The following is a 22,160-nucleotide window of genomic DNA, read 5'->3' on the forward strand; positions in this document are numbered from 1 at the left end:
GGGGTCGCCGTTGTGCCAACCCACACCCCCCGGCCCCCCATGCAGCTCCCCGAGGCCTGAGGCAGGGATGCAGGGGGTGAGTCAATGGGGACAGACCTCCCAGACCCTGGCGTCGGGTTGTCTGTCCTTCCCCTTTTCTCAGCAATGCTTCTTCACGCGTTGTCGTGGGCAGAGCATTCATTCCTCAACCCGCCTGTGCATCCCGAGAAGACAGGATAAAGGCAACTGCTGTATGATCTCACTTACGTGCAGAATACGTTTTTTAAAGATTTTTTAATTTTTTAAAAATTTTTTTTAAAAAATTAAAAAAAATTTTTTTAAATTTTTTAAAGAAACCCCTCATAGGTACAGAGAACAGCTGGGTGGTTGCCAGAGACGGGGGTTGAGGGGCGGTTGGGGAAGGTCGGAGAAATGTGTGAAGGGGGTCAAAAGGCACAGACGTCCATTTATAATGTAAATAAGGGGCGCCTGGGTGGCTCAGTGGGTTAAAGCCTCTGCCTTTGGCTCAGGTCGTGATCTTAGGGTCCTGGGATCGAGCCCCAACATCGGGCTCTGCTCAGCCGGGAGTCTGCTTCCTCCTCTCTCTGCCTGCCTCTCTGCCTACTTGTGATCTGTCAAATAAATAAATGAAAAAACCTTAAAAAAAATAAGTAAGTCTTGGGGATACCGTGTGCAGCATGGAGAGCTACACTCGGTATCACTGTGTTCTCTATTTCAAAGCTGCTAGGAGGGTAGATCTTGAAAGTTCGCATCACAAGAGAAAAACATTTGTAACTGTGTGGTGACCCCATGTTAACTAAAGTTATCCTGGAGATCACTTCCCGATACATATACAAACAAATCACGATAATAAATAAATACAGTGCTATGTGCCCACTGTATCTCAATTAAAAATAATAATAATAAATATTAAGAAAAAAGAGCAGGGTGGGTTAAGTACATTGTGGTACATTGATGCAATGGCAGATTTAGCTAGCAATAAGAACGGATTTTGCAAAACAAAACAAAACAAAAAAACCAGGATACTGCAACGCACAAAAAAGGAGTGAAATTCACAAGTGTTCCTGAGAGCCAAAAAAAAAACCTTCCAGAGCCCGGAAAGTGGATAAGAAAGCTCATCGGTGAGGACAAAGGTAGAAACCTGGGTGGTTTCTTGGGTGTGTGTGGGGGGTGAGCCTGGGCTGAGAAGAGGCCCAGCAGGGCCTGCCTGGATTTGGGAATGTCCTGTATTTTGACCTGAGCGGTGATGACGTACACAAAATGCATTGAAGATCTGGGCATTTTACCGCATGTAAATTACGCCTCAGCAGCAAAGAAAAACAGAAACTTACGATGAAATATTCCAAACACCCAAAACATTAAAAGGGGTTGTGTTTTATTTTTAGATTTTATTTATTTATTTGACGGAGAGAGAGAGAACACAAGCAGGGGGAGTGGGAGAGGAAGCAGATTCCCCGCTGAGCAGACAGCCCGACGTGGGGCTCGATCCCAGGACCCTGAGATCATGACCTGAGCCAAAGGCAGAGGCTTAACCCACTGAGCCACCCAGGCACCTGTTCAGAACCGTCTTTTCATGGACACTGCACATAGCTTGTGATTTATTCCCACCCCAGCCCCATTCTGCTGACCCTCTGTCTGGGCTGGGTGTGCCCAGGGATGCCGGCCTGGGCTCCGGGTTGGGTTCAACCTCAGGAAGGGGCAGCTGGAGGAGGGCAGGAAAGCCGGGGTCATTGTCTCCCAGATCCTTTCCGCCTGGAGTAAGGTTCTCCAGACAGCTCCAGTCCCAGGCACAGCGCCTTTGCTCTGCTCCTTTGGGGTAACAGTGGCTCCTAGAGTCCCCCGTGGGCTCTCTTAGCCCACCTGTGCCCACGGCCCCCCTTCCCTAAACCCTTCACCCACGCATGGTCCCCACTGCCTCCTCTGCCGACACAGTACCTGGGAGCCAGCACGAAGCTCCCAGATGCATTCAGCTGTTAACCCCGAGAGCCTTGATGGTCTCCCAGGACAGCAATGTCAAATGCAAAGCCTGTAAGATGACCACAGAGCTTGCAAACCCTTACTGTTCATTTGATCTCGAGGGAGCTGGCTGCAGGGGATAGAATTCCCTCCCTGAGGTTCCAAGTGTTCCCGCAAAACTCACTGAACTCGTTTTAGTTATTCTGCACATCAGGGAGATGTTTCATTTTCTTCGTGTGGGCCCCCTCCTTCTTCTAACAGAGTCAAGTCCAAACCCCTAGCCCTCTTCTGGCAGCCTTGCCCAGCCTGCCCCCCTCTGCCCGCTGTCTCTGGTCCTCGGACGGTCCCTGCTCGGTTCCTGTTCCTTGGATGAGCCCCGGTCCTAGTCTTCTGGGTCTCTTCAAGCCAGGCCCTGTGAAGCCCTCATCAGCCCTTCACAACTGAGTAAGAATTAGCCGGCAACGAGCAGGACTGACACCCACTCCTGGCATGCCCCAGTGGGCACGCCAAGAAAAGCAGACAAGGGTCCTGGACGTCAGTCACAAGCTTTATTGTCTTGAGCACGGACTCGCCACACTTCAACAATTCCACTTCGGGGAGGACAAGGGTTGGGGGAGGGCTTGGGGATGGGGCACAGGCTGAACCCACACTGGTCAGGGGGAGGTGCTCACAGGCAAAGGGCTTCTTGCCACCTGCCAGGCGCCCTGGGGGCCTGGTGTGGGCCTTTGGCTGTTAGTAGACTAATCGGTGCCTTCTGCAGGCGGGGCGAGCTGCCGGATTTTGCTGGGAAGAGTAGTAGTTAACTCCGGGTTAGGCCACTAAAGCGTCGCTTCTAGACTGTTAATAAAACCGCATGCGAGAGCTACCAGAAGCCAAGGGGGAGGTGGCGGGCCGACGGAACAATCTGGCTATCCGCCCCCCCGCCCCAAGGATGGGCTGCATTTAGGCAAGAATGGGGGCCCCCTGGGCTGCTCTCAGGGCACAGACTGCATACCCGTCCTGGTGCGCTGCAGGTACACCTCGATGGGCCGTCAGGCTTCCCCCTTGAGCTCCTGGGAGGGGAGGGCCCCAGAGTGAAAGAAAACGCTCCCTGAGCTGGGGGAGGTGGAGGAAAGCCCGCTGCGGGGACACTGAGGCACAAGGCAGTAACCTACGGGCCCTCCAGCTCAAGAGGTTTTTCTACTGACTTTTCCCACCACCCACGGGCCTGGAGCAACCCAGACCGGCTCGCCGGGCATCGGAGAGAGGCGGTTAGATCTTTCTTCTCTCCAACGGCTCTTGGGCTCTTTTCTTGGCTGCGGGGACAGGGCTTCCAGAGCTCGGAGCAGGTGCAGGCGTGCCCTCCGACGAATGTGCCCGGCACGCACGTCCCTGAACACTCACCCACGTGCAACCGGGTGTACACGCACACAGCGCGGCTGCAGAACCGTGTACGGTGTGTCCAGGCACAGCCCTGCCAGGCCAGGGGTTCGACCCCAGCACCGCAGTGCGGGCACCTTCGGATGGCAAGTGCCCCGCGTACACGGCTGCACATGCGTGCGAGACCCCCCGGTGTGCAGGCCAGGGTCGGCGCGTGTCTGGGTCAGCGCCTGCGTGAGTGTGTCTGCGGGGAGAGGCCCAGTTCTGGAACAGCTAGTCCACCCCGGGACAGTCAGAATGTGCCCAGAGCCCCGGGTCTGGGCTCTCCTGTGGCCCTGCTGCCCCAGCTCGCACCCAGGTCCGTGAGGGGGGATGAGGAGAGGGGCTTCCAAACTTTCCTAATACTGTGGCTCCTGGCCTTGGTGGTGACCGTCTGGCCAGCAGCTTGGAGCTACGCGTATGAGCTAGTGTTGGGGGTGGGGAGGGGAGGACCTTGTCCCCACAACACCTTGAACTTGGGCCGAGCTCGGCAGAGGGGCTGAAGGGCGCTTGTACCACTGTTTGTGGGGACAAGAAGCCTGGGGGCGGCAGAAAAGGGCGTCCCCACCTGGCTCCCGAGGACCGGACTGCCCTCCTTGGTGCCTTGTGGGGCCTCCTCTGACCCTTTCCCGGGACAATGGCTCTCTGGGGTGTCAGGGGAACCCGGGAGAAGGAAGAGAAGGGGAGGGGAGGGACACGCCCGGGGTGCCAAGATGGTGCTCAGGGAGACTCCTGGGGGGTGAGGGAGGGCCTGGCCAGATCACCTCAGCCTCCCCCAAACAAATTCCAGAAACTGCTGGGCATCCAGGCTGTCCAGGCCGATCCCGCAGGCCAGGCCGGGACTGTACCGCTCTCTGTGGGAGGTCGTGCTTGAGGAAGCCTCCTGGTCCCGCAGGGGGGGTCGGGGATGGGGGATTGTCCGAGGCAGTGGGCACGGTATTGTTACAAACACTGTTGTCTCCAAAGTGACAGTCCTGGCCCCTGCCTGGAGGGGGCGCCGCCGGGGCAGGCTGCAGGGGCTGTGGTGTGGACCGGGCCGCTCCACCGGGTCCCTCGGGGTCAGTGCTTCTCCTGGAGAGAGCAAGGGCCTGATCAGCAGGTGTCGGAACCGAACCCGCCCCATCTCGCTCTCCGCCCCTCCCTCACAGGCCTCGCCCGGGTGGATTCTGCGTCCCAGGTTCTCCCATCTCTGGACGACACAGTGGCTGGGGGGCTCCGCGGCCCCAAGATGAAAGAGGAGAGTTCCTTCCCCTGCTCAGCCTCGCCCCTGCACGTTCACTGAGCCTCCCAGGCACGGGGAACACCCGACTCTTGATCTCAGCTCAGGTCTTGATCTCAGGGTCATGAGTTCAAGCCCTGCCTGGGGCTCCTCACTGGGGGTGGGGCCTACTTAAAAAAAAAACAACAGGGCGCCTGGGTGGCTCAGTCGGTTAGGCCTCTGCCTTCGGCTCAGGTCATGATCCCAGGGTCCTGGGATGGAGCCCCGCATCGGGCTCTCTGCTCAGCGGGGAGTCTCCTCCTTCCTCTCCCTCTGCTGCTCCCCCTGCTTGTGCTCTCTCGCACTCTCTCTGACAAATAAATACCATCTTTTAGGAATAATAATAAAATAGTGCTCGCTTCGGCAGCACATACACTGAGAGTAATAATAAAATAAAATAAAATACTCAGTGACAAACCGGGAGGGAAACTTGACCGTGGAGTACGCTCCCTACTCTGCCACAGGCTGTCAGGGGCGCTACGGAGCAGTCACCCCAGTGAACACTGCTCAGCCAAGAGCCAGCAACACACGCTCAACCCGGGGGGTGTTCCGGGAAGGCGCAGGGAGTGTATGTGATCATGAAATCTCTCTCCCTAGACCGCCGGTTAGAAAAATCCAGTAACTGTACAGCGGAGAAATCAGACAGTGCCTCAACCCGGTGATCTAAATTCCCGTCGGAGGGAAAGGCAGGTGGACGCCATGCCTGGCCAGCTGGGAGGCCCAGAGGACACCACGCTGAGGATGTATTCTAGCCTGAGATGCGTAACCTGGCTCGAATCACAAGGAACCATCAGCCAAACCCCAAATGAGGACACTTCGCTTAAAAAAAAAAGGAGGGTGGGAGCACCTGGGTGGCTCAGTCGGGTAAGCGTCTGACTTTGGCTCAGGTCGTGATCCTGGGGGTCCTGGGATCCAGGCCCCAGCGACACCCAACCTGGGGCTTGAACTCACAACCCTGAGATCACGAGTCATACGCTCTTCCAACTGAACCAGCCGGGAGCCCCCGCGGCCATTCTGAACAGCAAGATCACCAAGAAAAAGCATGAAAATGGGAGAAACACGGCACCAAACGGAGCGTGGAAAGGACGGTTATTGACTCAGAGCTGGAACCGGCAGTGAGCATCGCCCTGGGCAGCCTCTGCTGGGACCGTGCGCAGCGGGTGACTCGAACTTCTCTCCACTCTGCACGTGCCCGAGAATGACCTAAAAGGGCCGCGAGTGCTGATTTTGGGGTCACGAATTTCATGAAGTAGGTCGGTTTGCAAATAAGGAATCAGCAAATAATAAGAATTCTGTACATGTACACACACACGCACACACACACACACACACACACACAGAGGAAAGTTCCAGAAAGAGACCATCTAAAAGTTGTCAACCTAGGTCATCTCTAAGAGTACGTTCTATTTTGTTTTGTTTTTTTTCCCCCCAGAGGTTTCCCAGTAGGCACGGAGAACTTTTACTACGTCAGCGTTTGGAAAAACAGAAGGCAACAGGAGCGGATGACGGCCGGATGGAGAGTGACCGTCCTGCCTGGGGAGACTCTAGCACCAGGCACCTTTGTAATTGGGGTGGCTTTTCGGGGTTTTTTTTCTCCTGAGAAGTCAGCCCATGTGGGAGGGCCGTGGGTGTGGCAGGGGGTCCCCCGGGGGCCAGGGCGTCCCTTACCTCTTGTTTGTGGCCCTTGTCTTGCTGGTGGATGCCATTTGCAGAACTGGAATTGCTGACGGCCTGTGAAGAGAGTCCCCGGCGGGGGCTGAGTGAGGGTCACCAGGCGGCAGTTCCTGGTGCGACCACTAGAGGCCACCAGCGGCTCTTCAGAAAGTGGCGGGGGTGGGGGGTTTCAGGGCAAGGATGCGACCCCAGCTGAGTCTGAGCTCCCCAGGATCAAGCGCGTACTCCCTCGGGCTGGGACTCCCGGAGGACAGGGCTGAGTCTCCCCGCTCACAGACCAGGGTTCCCAGGACGGGGCCATGTGGTCTGCCCAGGCCCGGCCCGGGGCTCACCTGGGACTTCTCCGGGCAGCTCCTCATGGCCTCCATGAGCTTCTCCACCTGCTGAGCCTGGTCCAGGGCGTCCCGCAGCGCGTCTTCCGTGCTCATGAGCTGGTGCTGCAGCCGCTGGAGCTCGGGCGCCGAGGACGGGTCAATGAGGGAGTAGCGCCGCTGGTCCGCCAGGGACTTCTCTTTGTCCTGCACGCAGCAGGGGAGACGGAGAGCACGCGTGTGAGCCTGTGCGCGCGCGTCTGCACGTGTGCACGTGTGTGCTGGGAGAGGACGCGCCTGCCAGCCTCCTCGCTCCTGCACAAACCTGTATCACGCTGCCCCTGGGCCGGGTGCTTCTAGATCCTTCTGCTCCGCTCTGATCCTCCACTCAAACCTCCCTCACCGCGGGGACTTTCTAACCACCGAGCCCTTCCCTAGTTCTCCTGCGGCACTGGGCACAGCGCAGGGGGACACAGGAGAGGCTGCCCTGGGCGGGTTCCCCAGAGAAACTCGACCAGTCTGTGCCCCATGGAGATGAGCCAGAACAGGACTGCGCCCTCCTCGAGGCTCTGGGAAAGCCTCGGGGAATCAAAATTTTGAAGTCTCCACGGGCCCCAGGGCCTTGGCTTCTCCCGAGTTATGCCCGGATGCAGAGCCAAGGGCCCTGGAGTCCTGCCTGCGGGCTAGGCCTGCCAGATTGGAAGGGTGTGCAGTGAGTGAGCCCCTGGCCCCTTGACCCCGTGGGCCCCCCAGCTGCGGGCAGGTCCTGTTCCTCTGCCCTGCAGGCGAGGCCTCCCTTCTTTCATCTCCTCCAATGGCTGAACCCGTGCAGCTGAGTGGGAGGGCACGGGGGGCTTCGGAGCCGCATCCCACGGCAGCCGGCCTGTCTTCCCAGAACCTGTCCTGTCCAAACCCTGGGACTGACGAGGCTCCATAGCTGGCCATGGGGGACCGGTGGGGACAATTCTGTCCTGTGTTCCCAGCATGGCCCACCTACTCCAAGCCCCACGTCTGGGGACTCAGCTCGGGCAGGTTCCTGCTCCTGATGGAGGAGTCTTAGCTCCCAGCAGCTCGGGGTTAGAAAGAGCTCGGATAGGTCCCATCTCCTTCCTGAGACGGTGTGTGAATCCCCGTGGCAAAACCCCTGAGTTAGGAGCTGGTTTCTGGCTGATTACTTCCCCCGATGGGGAGCTCACCACCCCGCAGGCGCCATCCTAGCTCTGGACAGCTTGGGGTCTTCAGAAGCCTTCCCTCGCACTGCGTGACCCAGACTGCCACACGGCCAGCCACGGTGTCTGCAAAGGGGTCGCCCATGGCCCTTCCACCAGCTACGCCGCTGACCCTGTCTGTGATTCTAGGGCCTCTCCAACCCTCCCTGTGACTTGGCTGTCCCTGGGGTGGCTCCAGGACATCGCCAGCCTCCGCCCACCGCGGCATGCCCCTGTCCCCAGGCTTCCCCTTGCCCACGCACCAGCCCGGTCAGCTTTTCTCGCAGGCCCCGGATGTCGTCCTTGAGTTTCTGCTCCTTGATCCTCCACTCGGCCTTGTGGACCTCGCGGCTCAGGTCCCTCTCGGGACCCGGGGAGTGGCGATTGGCCTCCAGTAGCAACACTCGAAGTTCATTCAGGCTCCTGGCGGGATCCGGCGGGCGGGCACAGGAAAGCCAGTCAGCCCTGGCCCTCGGCTCCCACACCCCGCGACCTACCAGCTGCCTGTGGGCTGGCCACGCTAAGGGAGGGCAATGGCTGTGCGGACAGCGCCTGGGCCAGGAGGGGCTGCCGTGAAACCGTTCAGTGGCAGCCCGAGAGGGGCCAGGACTTGGGGATGGGATGGATGGTCAAGAGGACTGGGCCTTTTCTAGAATGTTCTTCAAGTTTTAAAAAAGGAGAACAGAATATCTGTTTGATTAAAAATTAAATAAAACAGGGGCGCCTGGGTGGCTCAGTCGGTTAAGCGTCTGCCTTCTGCTCAGGTCATGATCCTAGGGTCCCGGGATTGAGTCCCACATTGGGCTCTCTGCTCAGTGGGGAGTCTGCTTCTCCCTCTGCCTCTGCTCCTTCTCCCTGCTCATGCCCTCTCTCTCTCAAATAAGTAAATAAAATCTTTAAAAAATATATAAAAATAAAAATATTTTTAAAAGTTTAAATAAAACAAAACATTCATCCAAGAGAGCTCATGTGGCGAGACTTTCTATTTTTTAATTTGCTTTTTAGAGACTTAATTTTTAAGTAACCTCCACATCCAACGTGGGGCTCGAACTCACGACCCCGAGATCGAGAATCTCATGCTCTCCCGACTGAGCCGGCCAGGCGCACCCACGTGGTATATTAATAATACTCCGGAAAAGATATTAAAACACTCCTCTCCCTTTTCCAACTGCATTATCTACATAAGGTCAGATTTTCACAACATCCTTCAAAATAACAATTGCAAAGACGGAAAGCAGAAGAAGATACGAGAATCCGGCTGTCTTCTGCGAAATCCAAGACCCAGAAAATTTGCAAAAACGTAACACGATGCCACTCTTTTCCTAAAACAATTTTTGTTTTAGAAAATGGTTACTTTTTGGGGCGCCTGGGTGGCTCAGTGGATTAAGCCACTGCCTTCGGCTCAGGTCATGATCTCAGGGTCCTGGGATCGAGCCCCGCATCGGGCTCTCTGCTCAGCAGGGAGCCTGCTTCCTCCTATCTCTCTGCCTGCCTCTCTGCCTACCTCTCTGCCTACTTGTGATCTCTCTCTCTGTCAAATAAATAAATAAAATCTTTAAAGAAAAAAAAAAAGAAAACGGTTACTTTTTTAAAAAATTTATTTATTTATTTATTTAAAAGATTTTATTTATTTATTTGCAGAGAGAGACAGCTAGAGAGACAAAAGCAAGGAGAGGAGGAGAGGGAGAAGCAGGCTTCCCGCTGAGCAGGGCGCCCGACGCGGGGCTCAAACCCAGGACCCCGGGATTACGACCTGAGCCAAAGGCAGACGCCCGACAACTGAGCCACCCAGGCGCCCCAGAAAAACGGTTACTTTTTATCAAAAGCAATATTATTTACATGTGATGCAACTGGCTTGTTATAATTTTTAAGTGGATTTAGAAAGATTTCTAAACTTCTGTTTTAATAGATGATACGGTAATTACAGAATAAACAAAAGCTCTTTGGGAATCCTCCGTCCTTGTTAAGAGTTTAAAGGGATCCCAGAGACCAAGAAGTCTGGGAACCACCAGAGTTGCCTGCAGGCTCTGCGTGGAGGTCTGTGTTGAGAAGGATTCTGAGGTTTCATCGGAGCAGAGGCTGGCGATCGCCCGTGATGCCAGGCACCGGTCTCACCCGCCCCACCCCTGCCCTGCCTCCGGAGAAGACTGGCTAACGTCCGGTGGAGTGGGGTCAGGGTCAGGGTCAGGACCGCCGCGGCGGACTCACCGCTCCTTCCGGAGCAGCTCCTGGCTGATGAGGACCAGCTGGCCCGAGGCGTCGTGCGTCTTTCGGGACACGGCCTCCAGCTCCGCCTCCAAGCGCCGCTTCTCCTTCTGGAGGGCGTCCACCTTCTTCTCTCCCGACTTGCACTTTGTCTCCAGGGCTAAGGGTCAGGCGGCAGGGAAAGCAGAGAGAGGGTCAGGCTCTCCCATGGGAATCTGTCTCCGCCGGGGGTCGGGGAGCCAAGTCCCGGGCAGGGAGCTGGTTTTCACAGGGGGCCAGAGTGACGCACTCCAGAGCGGGTCTTTCTTGTCCTGGTGAGCCAGCAAGGGGCCGAGGGAACAGCCACACAGAGCAGGCCACAACCCCAAGTTCAGCCACACAGGCCCTTTGGTGTGGGGAGAAGCAGGCCACCCCTCCCGAGACAGGCCCTGGGCGTCGACACTGCGACCCGGACAAGGGAAGGCTAAATCCTCCCCTTAGCCTTGGAGAAGTCTGAGGTTAACTGCCCTTTGCGGGGACCACTGAGGCCACGTGAGTGTGATGGGAACTGGACAGAAGTGAGGGTGGGGACCATGTCGCGGGACGGGGGCTGTCCCAGGGACATCAACACCAGCATTCTGGAGGACAAGAAGCACGGCCAGTTCTCAGAATCACAAAGTCCAGACCCGTGCCTCTCTCCAGGCTCCCCTTCTGTCCTTGTGTCCCCTGCTGTGGCCAGCAGCCTCCCTGCCCCCCAAGTCCGAAGGCCTATATTCATCTAGAAAGGAGCCATGGGCCCATACACTCTATCTGCATGAGCAACGTTAAAGTCCAGACGAGAGATGGGGCGCCCGAGCAGCTCAGTCGGTTAAGTGTCTGCCTTGGGCTCAGGTCATGATCCTGTGGTCCTGGGATCGAGCCCCGCATCGATCAGTGGGGAGCCCGCTCTCCCTCTGCCTCTGCCGCACCCCCTGCTGGTGCGCTCTCTCTCAAATTTAAAAAGAAGTCAAGAGGAGAGAGAAAGCTGATGCAACTTCAGAACACAGAGAACACAGAACACGGGAAGAAGGCAGCAGGGGTCCCGGGTCATCTCCCAGATGATGTGGGGGCCACACTCCTCCACTCTCTAGACTCTCTCGGGAGTCCGAGCAGGGGGACTGGCCCACATCGCCCTCTCAAGGCAGAGTGGGAGAGGGCGCCTGGACCCAGAAGCCAACCCAGCCCACGCCCCACTGGCTCGAGGCCCCCGTGAAAGCCCCCCGCATCGGCCCTGCGGGAGGGAGACTTACCACTTACTTGGGTCCTGAGCATCTCGGTCTGGGACATCAAGGCTGTCACCTCTTTGTCCCTCTTGTTCAGCTTGTCCTGCAGGCCTAGGGGAGAAAGGAGAGACAAGGGGCCATAGTGTTGCAGGGGCAGTGGGTGAGGGTGTGGCCCTCCCGCAGGAACCCAAAAACGAGGCCACACTTGGCCTCCAGGGTCCACGTCCTTCCCCACACCAGCCCTCTCGCTGGGGGACCCACTCCAAAGAAGCCTCCAATACCACGCGGTCTCAGGCCATTTAACTCTCGGGGAGTCTGTTTCCCTGAGTGAGAAATGGGACAGTCACGGTGCCCATGTTACACAGCTGTGTGTGTTCGAGAGCTCAGAATGGTCCCCAAAAGGACGATCTACAGAAAGTGCTAGAAACACATCCAGTTCCCGTAAGTTAATAAATGTACGTAGGATACCCATAAAAATAACGACAAGATTTTCGCTCTTAGGGAACTACGTTAGTGGATTCTGAAATCACTTGGAAGATAAGCAAGACCAGCCAAGAGGTTCTAGCAAACCCTTCCTCAGTGCGTCAAGACACAGAACACACGGGCACACCCCCGAAAACGGGAACAGGGACTCGCCATGCGTCTCCCCGTGACACCACTCCCAAGAGCCAGGAGGCAGAAACAGACCAGCCCTCCTTCGACAGGGGGAGGAGGAAGAAGATGGGGGCACACGATGGCATATTACTCGGGCATGAAGAGGGACGGAGTGGAGACATGTGCCACACAAGTGAACCTCGCTTACAGTGCGCTAAGTAGACGAGGCCAGGCGTCCGAGGCCACCTATGGCATGATGCCATCTGTACTGGACGGCCTGAATGGGCAAATCCATAGACAGAGAGCAGACCGGTGCTTGTCAGCGGCTGCGGGGAGGGCAGCCGGCGGGGAAGGGACTGACGATGGGCACGAGGTTTCCTTCTGGGGAGATGAACATGTTTTGGAACTAGATGGAGGTCGCGGTTACAGAACACTGACAGAACATACTAAATGCCCCGTGAATTATTCACCTTAGAACAGTTAGCTATGTCTTAATGTTGCATCTAAAAAAAAAAAAAAGCAGAGCAAGAAGGACTAGTCCAGAGGGATTAAAACATAAATAAAGTCTGGGTGGCTCAGTCAGTTAACTGTCCGACTCTTAATTTTTGGCTCAGGTCATGATCTCTGGGTCATGAGATCGAGCCCCGTGTCAGATTCCCTGCTGAACACAGAGTCTGCTTGTCCCCTTCCCTTCCCCTCTGCCCTTCCACTTGCTCTCTTTCTCTCTCTCTCTCAAATAAATAAATAAAATCTTTAAAGGAAATCTGCATGGCATGAATGACCATAAGAAAAGTCAAAATACAAAGTACAAATGGGGGAAAAAATGTTTGCAATGTCATATATAAAGAGTTTCTAAAAATCAACAAGAGGATCAACAAGCTACTAGGGAAAAATGAGCCAAAGATGCAAGTAGAACACAGGACATGAAGAAAGAAAAGGGCAAGCTGAAGTTATATCAGGTAACATCTTTCACCACTCAGACTGGCAAAGACCACAAAGTGTGATGAAATATTTTGCTGGCGAGGCTTGTGAGGAAACATACTTTCAACCTCAGCTGGTGGGAGTTGAAGTTGTTTGAGCCGCAAAGAGCAGAAGGTAATTTACTGAAGCAATGTTTGTCATCGACAAAGACTGGAAACAACCCACAATCCATGGTAGGAAACTGGGTAAAACACATGACCGGGCCCAAGCAAAGGATCATTCTCCGTCATGGAAGAGACTGGAACAGACTGGACCAGTCTCCAAGAGGCACTGTAGAGTGGACAAGAGAAAGGGGTGGAACGGCACGGGAGGCATGGCTGGGTGACCCAGGTGTCTGTGCACAAACGTCTCTGGAAAGGAACCGTAAGTCGGTCAACATGGTGCCTTCAGGGAGGGAACTCAGGCGACAGGGCACCCTTTGCCGGACGCTGCCATTTGACCCACTGGAAGTTTGTATATTAAAAAAAATAAGTTAAAACCAAACAAGTAACAAGGGGGTTTAGCCCAAGGCCCGGCGTTTCCTAAGCCCAAAAGCCCAGGGTCCCGCACAGCCCCGCGGCCACTCACCCTCTATCGTCTCCGTCATCCTGATCCTCTCCCCTGAAATGTCGTTGGCCTCAATCATCTGAAAGAAGGGCCTGGTAAGGGGGTCGCTCAGCCCCCCCCGCCCCCCGCCCCCCCGCCAGCAGAGCCAGCACCCCTTACCCCCTACAGGCTGGTTCTCAGGGACTTGGTATGGGGGCAAGGAGCGCAGATGTTCTCCATCCTGCCCCCCCCCCGACAACAGAGGACCCCCCTTCCCGCTCCCAGTGCCCCCCGAGGCTGTTCGTGCTGCTTCCCCGAGAACGCTTCCCACCCCTTCCTTTGTTGCAAACGCCTATTATGTTAAACAGATGTCTCCCCCCCTGGGACAGCCAGCGATCAGTCCTGGAAATCTGTTTCCATCATTATCCAGAGGCAAAATCCTCGGCTTGGTTTCTCATCCATAAAACAAGCATCAGCCGCCACAGGGCAGCTCCCAGAGGGACTTCAAGGAAAGCTACTTCCTCTCCATCCAAGACTTCTTTTTAATAATAAACCCAGAAGCCAAAGAAGAAAAGATCCATTAAGAAAAACAAATCCGGATGGCAAACATCAACAGGATGCCCGTGGCTCCTCGGAAGAAGTGTCCAGACTCTGCCCACACTGGCTGTCCTTCGGGCCTGCAGTTCACCAGCCTAACACTGCGGGGCAGCAGAGAGCCGGACAGGCAGTCACCTCCATCAACCCGCCCCTCACATTTCTGTTCATACATCCCAAGCCCCTTCTGAAGTCTCAGCCAATTGTCCCTGCACTTAAACCTCTGCATCTGGGAGTCATGTGGGTCCAGACTGAAGCTCCATGAGTGTGGAAATCAAGAGATGGGCCTTCCTGAGGTCACCGTCCACTCCTTGGCCTAAGGTCTGTGGCTGAGGGGAAGGGGGCCGTCCTGTGGAACCACAGCAGTCCCAAACCGCCTCTGCTAAGGGACTGCCCCTATTCTGAGCAGCCAACCAGGCCTCGGGCACACAAGCAACTCTGGGGGCTGTTCCTTTTCCCTCTGCCCAGGATCCTGGGAAAATGCTCGCTAAAAATGGTCCCTCCCTAGGAGAAGGGAGCAGAAAGGCTGCCACAACGGGCCTCCAGGTGGGACACAGGCAGAGGTCCCGCTACAAAACAGGCACCCATTTGTGAAACTCCTGAACACTGACAGCTAGAAGTTACTCTAGCATAAATGCCCAAGGATACTTGGACGCTCAAGGAGGCCAGGGCCTGTTTAAAGGCAGTGATCCTGCCACTCGCTGTCCCTCATCTGGGATTTGGCCCGTGTCATCCTGGGCATGCTCAGTCGGCCCTCCGGCAGCAGAGCTGGGCCTGACCTCCACCGCTGCTGGGCAGGAAACCCCATCTCCATCTCGGGCTTGCTTTGCTCATCTGTGAGACAAGCCAACACTGACCTCGCAAGGATTAAGGTAAGAAAAGGCAACAGAAGCCCCGGCACAAGGGTTTGGCGGCCAGAGCTACCCGAAAGGCCTTCCCGGCGGGCATGCTCACAGCCCGCACCACCCAAGGCCTGGGCCTCCCCAGCGTGCTGAGCGGGAGGGAGACGAGCTAGATGTCTGGAGGACTTCAAGATGCGGACCAGAACGGATACTGTAGCCGCTCTGGAACTATGCCCTTCCAGCCTCCCACTGCCTACTCGGGAGACCCCCACACTCTGGCCGTGACTGTTGTTCAGGCTCAGTAGGACTAGCAAAGGGGGCCGCCCTTAGGTCACCTAGGTTGGCGCCCGTGTTAGGAGATGGGGACCCCCCCCTGCACCACGGAGGTCCTGGTGCTGGCGCCTTGGGGAGATCCAGGAGCCCGCAGAGTGGGACACGTCTGGGAGAAGCGGGGGCCTGGGGATGGGGAGGAACCCTGTGCCCTGTCCCGACATATGCATCTCTCCAGGCCCAGCCAGGTCAGCTCTGCCCACCTCGCGTCCCACGGTCACCCTGCCCTACCGATGGAGGGATGAGGGGGGTCCTCTGGCCTCGCGTGCCTGGCTGGGAAGAAGGGGTCCGCCAGCGCTGGGGCCCCCGTGGCCCCGTCCCCCCCGCCCCAGCCAGCCCGGCCCGAGACTGCGGCTGCCTACGTTGCTGTGCTGGGACGAGCACAGGGACTCGACGGCCTGCAGTCTGTTTTCAGCCACCAGAAGCCTCTCCCGCAGCCTCTCGGCCTCCTGCTTGCTCTGGGCTTCCGACCGCTGCAGCAGTTCGTGGTCCAGCATCTTCTTCTCGGCCAGGGAGATCTGCTCCTTGAGGAACTCGATGGCCTGCGCCTGGCCACGATACTCCGCGTCCAGCTTCTCGAGCTCGTGCACCCGCAGCTCGGCGTCGCGGTGCCGGTCCTGGGCCTCCTGCAGCTCCAGCCGGTGCTGGCCGGCCTGCGCCTCCAGCTGGGCCCGCCAGTACTGCCGCAGCCCGGCCAGCTCCTCCTGGGCCTCCTGCAGCTTCTGCCTCAGCGCCTCCTTCTCCTTGACGTGCACGGCCGTCTCGATGTCGTGCTTGGCCCGCAGGTTGCCGAGCTGCAGCTGGTGCTCCATCTTGATGCCCTCCATCACCGCCTTCAGCTCCCCGATCTCCTTCTGCTGGGCGCCCGGGCCCGAGTTCAGGGTGGCCTTGAGGTCCTCCAGGGACTTCTGGTGGTCCGAGGCCAGCGAGTCCAGCTTGGACTTCCAGTTGTCCATGAGGCCCATGTTCTCGCTGGTGGCCTGCTGCACCTTGGCCTTGAGGTCCACCACCTCCTGCGCGTACTTCTCGTTGGCCGCGCGGAGCTTCTCCACCTCCGCCTGGTAGGCCCGCAGCGCCTTCTCGTACTTGTCGCGCAGCGCGCCGCTCTCCCGCTGGTGCTCCTTGCTGGCGGACAGCAGCCGCTCCCGCAGCCGCAGCGTCTCGGCCGCCTCGGGGTGGTCGGCGGGCGGCGGGCCCGAGTGGCGCAGGCACTGCCGCAGGTCCTCGATCTCGCCGCGCCGCAGGCTCAGCTCCTCCTCCAGCTGCAGCACGCGCGACTGCTCGGCCACCGTGGTCAGCTGGCGGGGAGAGAGGCGGGCGGAGGTCAGCGGGCTGGGGGGGGGGGGCGGGGGGACGCGGCCGGGGCCGGGGAGGCGGAGCTCCGTGGAAGGGAAGGGCGCCCACCCCACCCCAGCACCCGACCCGAGCGCTGGCTGTCCCTGGGAGCACCCCCTGCCCCACTCCCGGCCACAGCCTCCGGAGAGACTCCCCTGGCCTGCAGCCCGGTGACCCAGGGACTCGACTGTCCCTGCGGCCCTGGGTGGCTCGGGGCAAATTGGCGGTTAAAAGAAACCACCTGTTCGAGGTTCTGGCTTTCCTGTGGAGGTGGGTGTTGCCTTATCTAGCTCGGGGAGGGTCCCCAGCCGGAATGGGCGGATTCACTAGGTGGGTCATCTGGTCTGGAGCGGGCGGCCCAAGAAAGGTCGGGCTTAATGCCTAAGGCAGAACAAAATTAGTGCCCCAGACACACCTCCTGATGGCTAACTGAGATCAGAGGCCCCATCCCCGCCCCCGCCCCCTCCAACCCCACCTGGATCACGACAATCAAGGTCGTATTTGGAAACGATACATTTACAAGTTTTAAATCTCTTCCTACTGAAAAAAAAAAAACTTTTTTGTTTCTAAAGGTGACCTTTAGTTCTGTAAATCCAGTTTTGTCTCTCTCATCAGGGTGACCCCCTGATCAAGAAGCCTCGGGGTGGAAGGCTCCAGCCTGTCCGCAGTGCCGGGGTCGGTTTCTGCAAGCAGCCTCCTCGCACGCGTGCGCATCCCACGCAAGCACACACGGTCGCCTGACCGTGGCCGGGGTGTGCAAAGGGACGCCCGTGTGTCTCCAGACACACACACACACACGCACACGCTCACTTGTGTGCGGAGACTGACCTGCAGAAACGGACTGCGGCTCGCCCCGGCCCCCACCCTGCTCAGATGGTCTGACCGGTCTTCGCTGGCCAGCTGTTTGGCTCCGTGGCCAGACCTGCAGCCGCCCTGGGCTGGTGGTGGGGGCACAGAGGGGCCAGCCAGGCCCAGACTTACCCCCCCATCAGAGGGTCTACTGTATCTCAGTGGCCCCACCCCTGCGTCTGATACAGAGTCTTATGCCCCAGGGACACTCCCACACCCCCAAAGCCCCAGGTCCTCCAGGCGAGCCCCTCCCACCACCAGAATTAAGACCCGCTAGGCTAGAGAAGCCTGGATCTGCACTCCCCAACCTCCCGCCTTCGCCTCCTGAGCCTGGGGAGAAGGGGAGAAGGGAGGCGTGGATAAGTTTTCCCTGCACCTGCCCATATACATATATAAGGGGCAGACCGGTCCCAAGAGACCCCCCCCCATTTCTGAACTTGACAAAGCCTTGCGTTGGCAATGCATGGGGAGGCAGGGAGGGGCAGGGCCTCGCAGGACACCCCCAGCCAGTGGGACCATGAGCTGGGCGCACGGGCTGGGACAGCCAAGGCCCCCTCCTCCCCCAAAAAGCGTCACATAGCAATGGCATAGAAGCATCCCTAACCCTCGACTTCCCTCCTAGAAGGGGGCGCACAAAAGGCGAAACACAACGAGGAGAGCAGCCAAAGACGGAGAAAATAATAAAACAGAGAAGCCGAAGGAGGCGAGAAGGGGCGGAGGCGGCGGGCCGGGGGCTGCGTTACCCTGTTGTCGGCTAATTCGCGGAGCAGCCGCTCGGCCTGCGCCTTCTCCAGCAGCAGACTCTGCTCCAGCTCCCCAATGCGGGCGTGCTCCAGCTGCGTCTGGGTCTGGTCCACCCGGGGCGGGAGGGGAGGCGGCCCAGGGGAGAGGAGTACAAGGCAGAGGAAGCCGGAGGAAGAGAGAGAGAGACAGAGAGAGAGAGAGAGAGAGAGAGAGAGAGAGAGGCGGCGTCATCTTCCGTGCACAAGACAGGAGAGCAGGTCAAGGAGAGGAGGTGGCTGGGGGACAGAGGAGGTCTGGGGAGGGGCCGGGCCGGGCTTGCCAGCTGCCCCTCGCCGCCGGGTCCCCAGGTGGGTTTGTTTAAAGGCAGGGGAGAGGCTGCGGCAAGCCTGCCCCCCAGCCACCCCACCCCAGAGCGGGTGCTAACAGGGCACCAGACTCCCGCCTGTCACCCCCTGGCGGCTCTGGGGAGGCCCCCCGCCTGCTCCTGCTCCCCACTCAGGTGACTGCCCGTTTTAGGCCCGGATCCCGCATGCTGCAGGCCCCGGGATGGACAGATCAGTAAAGGAACCCAGGACTTCTGGACCCCAGGCCTGAGCTGAAGGCGCAGAGCCATTTGAAAGGGAAGGTTTTACAAGATATCCTACCCCGTGGGTAATGCCTGGTCTCTGCAGAGCACAAGAACGCCTCTGTTCCGGCTTCCCACGCTAACAAAGCCCGACTTTCTCGGGCCATCCAGCCTGGCATCTGGGCTGCTCAGAACAGATCTGCAAGGGTGGCCGGGGCCAAGGGCGCCGGACCCAGGCCCCCCGGGACCAATCTGGAGAACACGTTCATCACGGGGAGAAGACAGGGGGCCTCCTCAGCTTCTAGCCCCCGGAGAAGCCGTTTAAAGCAAACCTGTGGGGCCAGTCTGAAGAGGCAGCCCGTGACTCAGAGACTCGACTGTCCCTGCAGCCCGTCACCAGCAAGGGTGATGCAGACAGCATAGACCCACCCAAGAAACACGCGCGTGGTTCCTACACAGCTAGAGACGCTTGTGTCGTCTGGCCTAGGATCTGATCTCTGCGAATGTTCCTGAAGGAACAACTGGAAAGCTTCCCTGTCCCTGCGTCTCAAGAAGGCGGCATGCCACAGTGCTAACGAGCTGCCAGGCTCAGGCTCCTTCAGGAAATTACAGGCTGACAATGATGTCTCCGTGTCAGCCCCTGGGTGGTGGCCGGGGGGGGACTCGTCCCAACCCTCCTCTACTAGAGGGTGGGCCCCCCAGCTCGGCCGGGACCCACGCTAGGCGGGCCCGATTGTAAATGATTACTGGTGGTCCCACAGACAAGAAAAAGCCCCCAGCCTCACAATCCCAAGTTTCACTCGGTGCTCCCAAAAGGACACCCCCTCCTGCCCCGCATCAGCCCCTTTCCAAACCTCTAGCCTCCTGGTCTGTAGGTTGGGGTCTCCACGGGGGCACGGGGGGACCCAGAGGACTCGCTTCAAGTGCTTAATTAAGATAAATTCAACCAGAAAGCTACAGGATGGAGAACAGCCTCTCAGGCTACATGGGGGCGGGGGGGGCAATCTGGCCTTCCATCTGCTCCGGGGCACCGCCCAGGGTGTGAGGAGAGGGGCCACCAGGCTCCTGCTTCTCACCACCAAGCTCCCCGGAGCTGCTGTTCATCAGCCGTGCCCACGGTCGAGGTGCTGGAGGCAGCGTGAGTGAGGGCGGACGCCACCTCTGCCGGGAGCGCTAACTATAGGACCCAACCCCCGCGGGGAGGGTGTCTCGGCCGTCTCCCTAGCTCCCAGGCGGGAGCGGCTACTCCAGACAGACGAAGCCTCGGCCGGGCTCGCGATCACACAGCAACTGGGGGCAGCTCCAGGTTGGGAACTCAGACCCCCCGGTGCCGGGACTGGTGCCTCTGCCTGGAGCCGGCCGAGCTCCATGGGGGGGACCGTGGGGGTGGTCACAGACTTCCAGCGGCAACACGGACCATCAAAGGGGGCTCCTGGAGCAAGGGACCCCCGCTTCCCTGCCGCAGCTCAAATCGAGGAGCTCGGCCAAGCCTTGCCTATGCCCCGCACCTGCAGTGTGGCCTCCCCCTGCAGACACGGGGTCCGCACCCCTGCGAAGCACAGAGCCACCGTCCCGAGATACCCCTCGGGTAACCGAGGCCTGGGATCGTTACTGGGGGAGGAGATGCCCCACTTGCGCTAGGGGCCCCTAAAGGTCAGAGGCACGTGTCGCCGCTCTTGACCTCTCTTTAGTCCTCACAGCGCACAAATCAACAGGGAGCGGATTCTGAGTTCACGAGCCTGGCCCTCCCTGCTCCCACGGGTCCTCCCAAGCAAGTGACCGAGTGACCCAACAGGTGCTATTTAATTAACAAAATCGTAACACGTTTTAAGCCCTGGATGACTAATTAATCAACAGCCACCGAACCCCAAGAAGGTCGAGTCCCCACTGGGGCGGCAGCGGGGAGAGGCACGCACATTTTCACGGTGCAACGTGGCAGACATTCATTCAAGAGCCAGAAAGCCTGGCCCCAGCCCACGACCTGGGATTCCCACCTTCCTGGGGCTCCTTGCCTGTTCCAGCCGTGGGGACTTACAGGTGCACGAGACAGACAGGGTCCCTGCCCCCCAGGGGCATACACTGCAGCGAGGGACTCATATGATAGGCGACTTCAGGTTGTGGGTGCGGCTGGGAACAGGGCTCAGGGTGGGGGGCGCGGGGGACAGAAGTACTACCCAAGACGCAGAGGGGGCATCTCCGAGAGAGACCGTGGGAGGTGAGGCCCGAAGGAGAAGCAGGAATCAGCACATGGAGTAGCTCAGAGGCAGACAGAGCTTGGAGCGTCCAGGAACAGAGAATCCCCAGTGCCTGCAGCCCAGGGGCATGGGCCTGGGTCCCCAAGGGGCTCCTCTGGGCCCTTTCCCGGGGCTCATGGTGTCAGAGGTGTGAGCACGGCAGCGGCAGGGGCTAGTTAACCTTCTTAAGAGATCTGGTCGGTTTGCTTTACTGTAACACTGAGAGGGGGCCGGTTTGGTGGTGGGGGGACTGGAAGAAGATCAGCCCTGAGCTGACAGTCACTGAGCCCGCTGACCGGCCAGTGACGAGTGCTCCTTGTACCTTCTTCCCTATTTATGTGTGGCTTCCAAATCTCCCAGCATTAAAACGTCCAAAGCTTCGGTGAGGAGAGCGGGTAGTGGGTAAACACAGGAGATGCCAAGTAGGGGCTGGTGTGGTTGCCTGAGGCAAGGTGCTGGGGGCCTGCCTGGCCCAGGAAGGCAGCCCATGGGGAGGCAGAGAAGGTCAGAGGCAAGGTCAAGGTCAGGAGAATTTCTGACCGAGGGATGACGGAAAGATTCAAGATGACTCAGCTAAGCAACCATCTGTGGGACTGGGCGGTGGGGGGGACGACGACAGGAACAAACGCTCTGGGTTGAACAGTGTCCCCCAAATCTCACCTTCACCTGCAGCCTCCCAATGGGGCTCTGTTCTGGAAGAAGGGTCTCGGCACGTGTGACTCGTTAAGATGAAGTCACGCCGGATGAAGGCGGACCCCAACCCCAGTGACCGGTGTCCTTATTTGAAGGCAAGTCAGAGACACAGGAACACACGGGCACAAAGGCCACAAAACGACAGAATCAGTGACTCAATTTCAAGCCGAGGGATGCCAAGGGTTTGCCAGCAGCCTTACCGAAGCCGGGAGACAGGCATGGAACAGGCTCTCCCTCAAGCCTTCCAGAGGAAGGAAGCCTGCCGACCGCCGGATTTCAGATCTCTGGCTTCCAGAACAGCGAGAGAGTACATTTGCGTTGTTTTAAGCCGCTGAATTGCGGTCATTTGTTACGGCAGCCCCTGGAGGCTGCTGCTGACGCCGTCCTCCCTCCTCCTGGGGGAGATGTCCGGTAGGCAGGCCGGTGTGCGCGCAGGGGGAACGAGGGAATCGTGAGCTCACAGAGGACGCTGAATGACACAGACTGATGCTCTCAATGACAGTGTAGATCGAGGGACAAAGGGGCCCTGAGACAGGCCGACATTTAAAGATCTGGAAGGAGGCTAAGAGGTTGGAACCAGGAAGTGAGGCCAGGAGGAGGACAAGCAGAGAGATGGGGTGACA

At 58.3% G+C, this 22,160-nt stretch overlaps 1 protein-coding gene across 1 annotated transcript in view; it reads right to left on the reverse strand.

Annotated features, from left to right (window-relative positions):
* Nucleotides 1–2,482: 2,482 nt before the first annotated feature.
* Nucleotides 2,483–22,160, reverse strand: part of CLIP2 (CAP-Gly domain containing linker protein 2) — a 66,206-nt gene continuing 46,528 nt past the window's right edge. The window contains 9 exon segments of the mRNA XM_045994117.1: nt 2,483–4,425; nt 6,281–6,343; nt 6,619–6,804; nt 8,069–8,228; nt 10,014–10,170; nt 11,279–11,362; nt 13,394–13,451; nt 15,480–16,415; nt 18,045–18,149. Of these exon segments, the coding sequence (XP_045850073.1) occupies nt 4,414–4,425; nt 6,281–6,343; nt 6,619–6,804; nt 8,069–8,228; nt 10,014–10,170; nt 11,279–11,362; nt 13,394–13,451; nt 15,480–16,415; nt 18,045–18,149 (1,761 nt within the window). The 3' untranslated portion in view covers nt 2,483–4,413.

The sequence above is a fragment of the Meles meles genome, chromosome 21 (genome assembly GCF_922984935.1).
Source record: "Meles meles chromosome 21, mMelMel3.1 paternal haplotype, whole genome shotgun sequence".
In the NCBI taxonomy this organism is placed as follows: Eukaryota; Metazoa; Chordata; class Mammalia; order Carnivora; family Mustelidae; genus Meles; species Meles meles.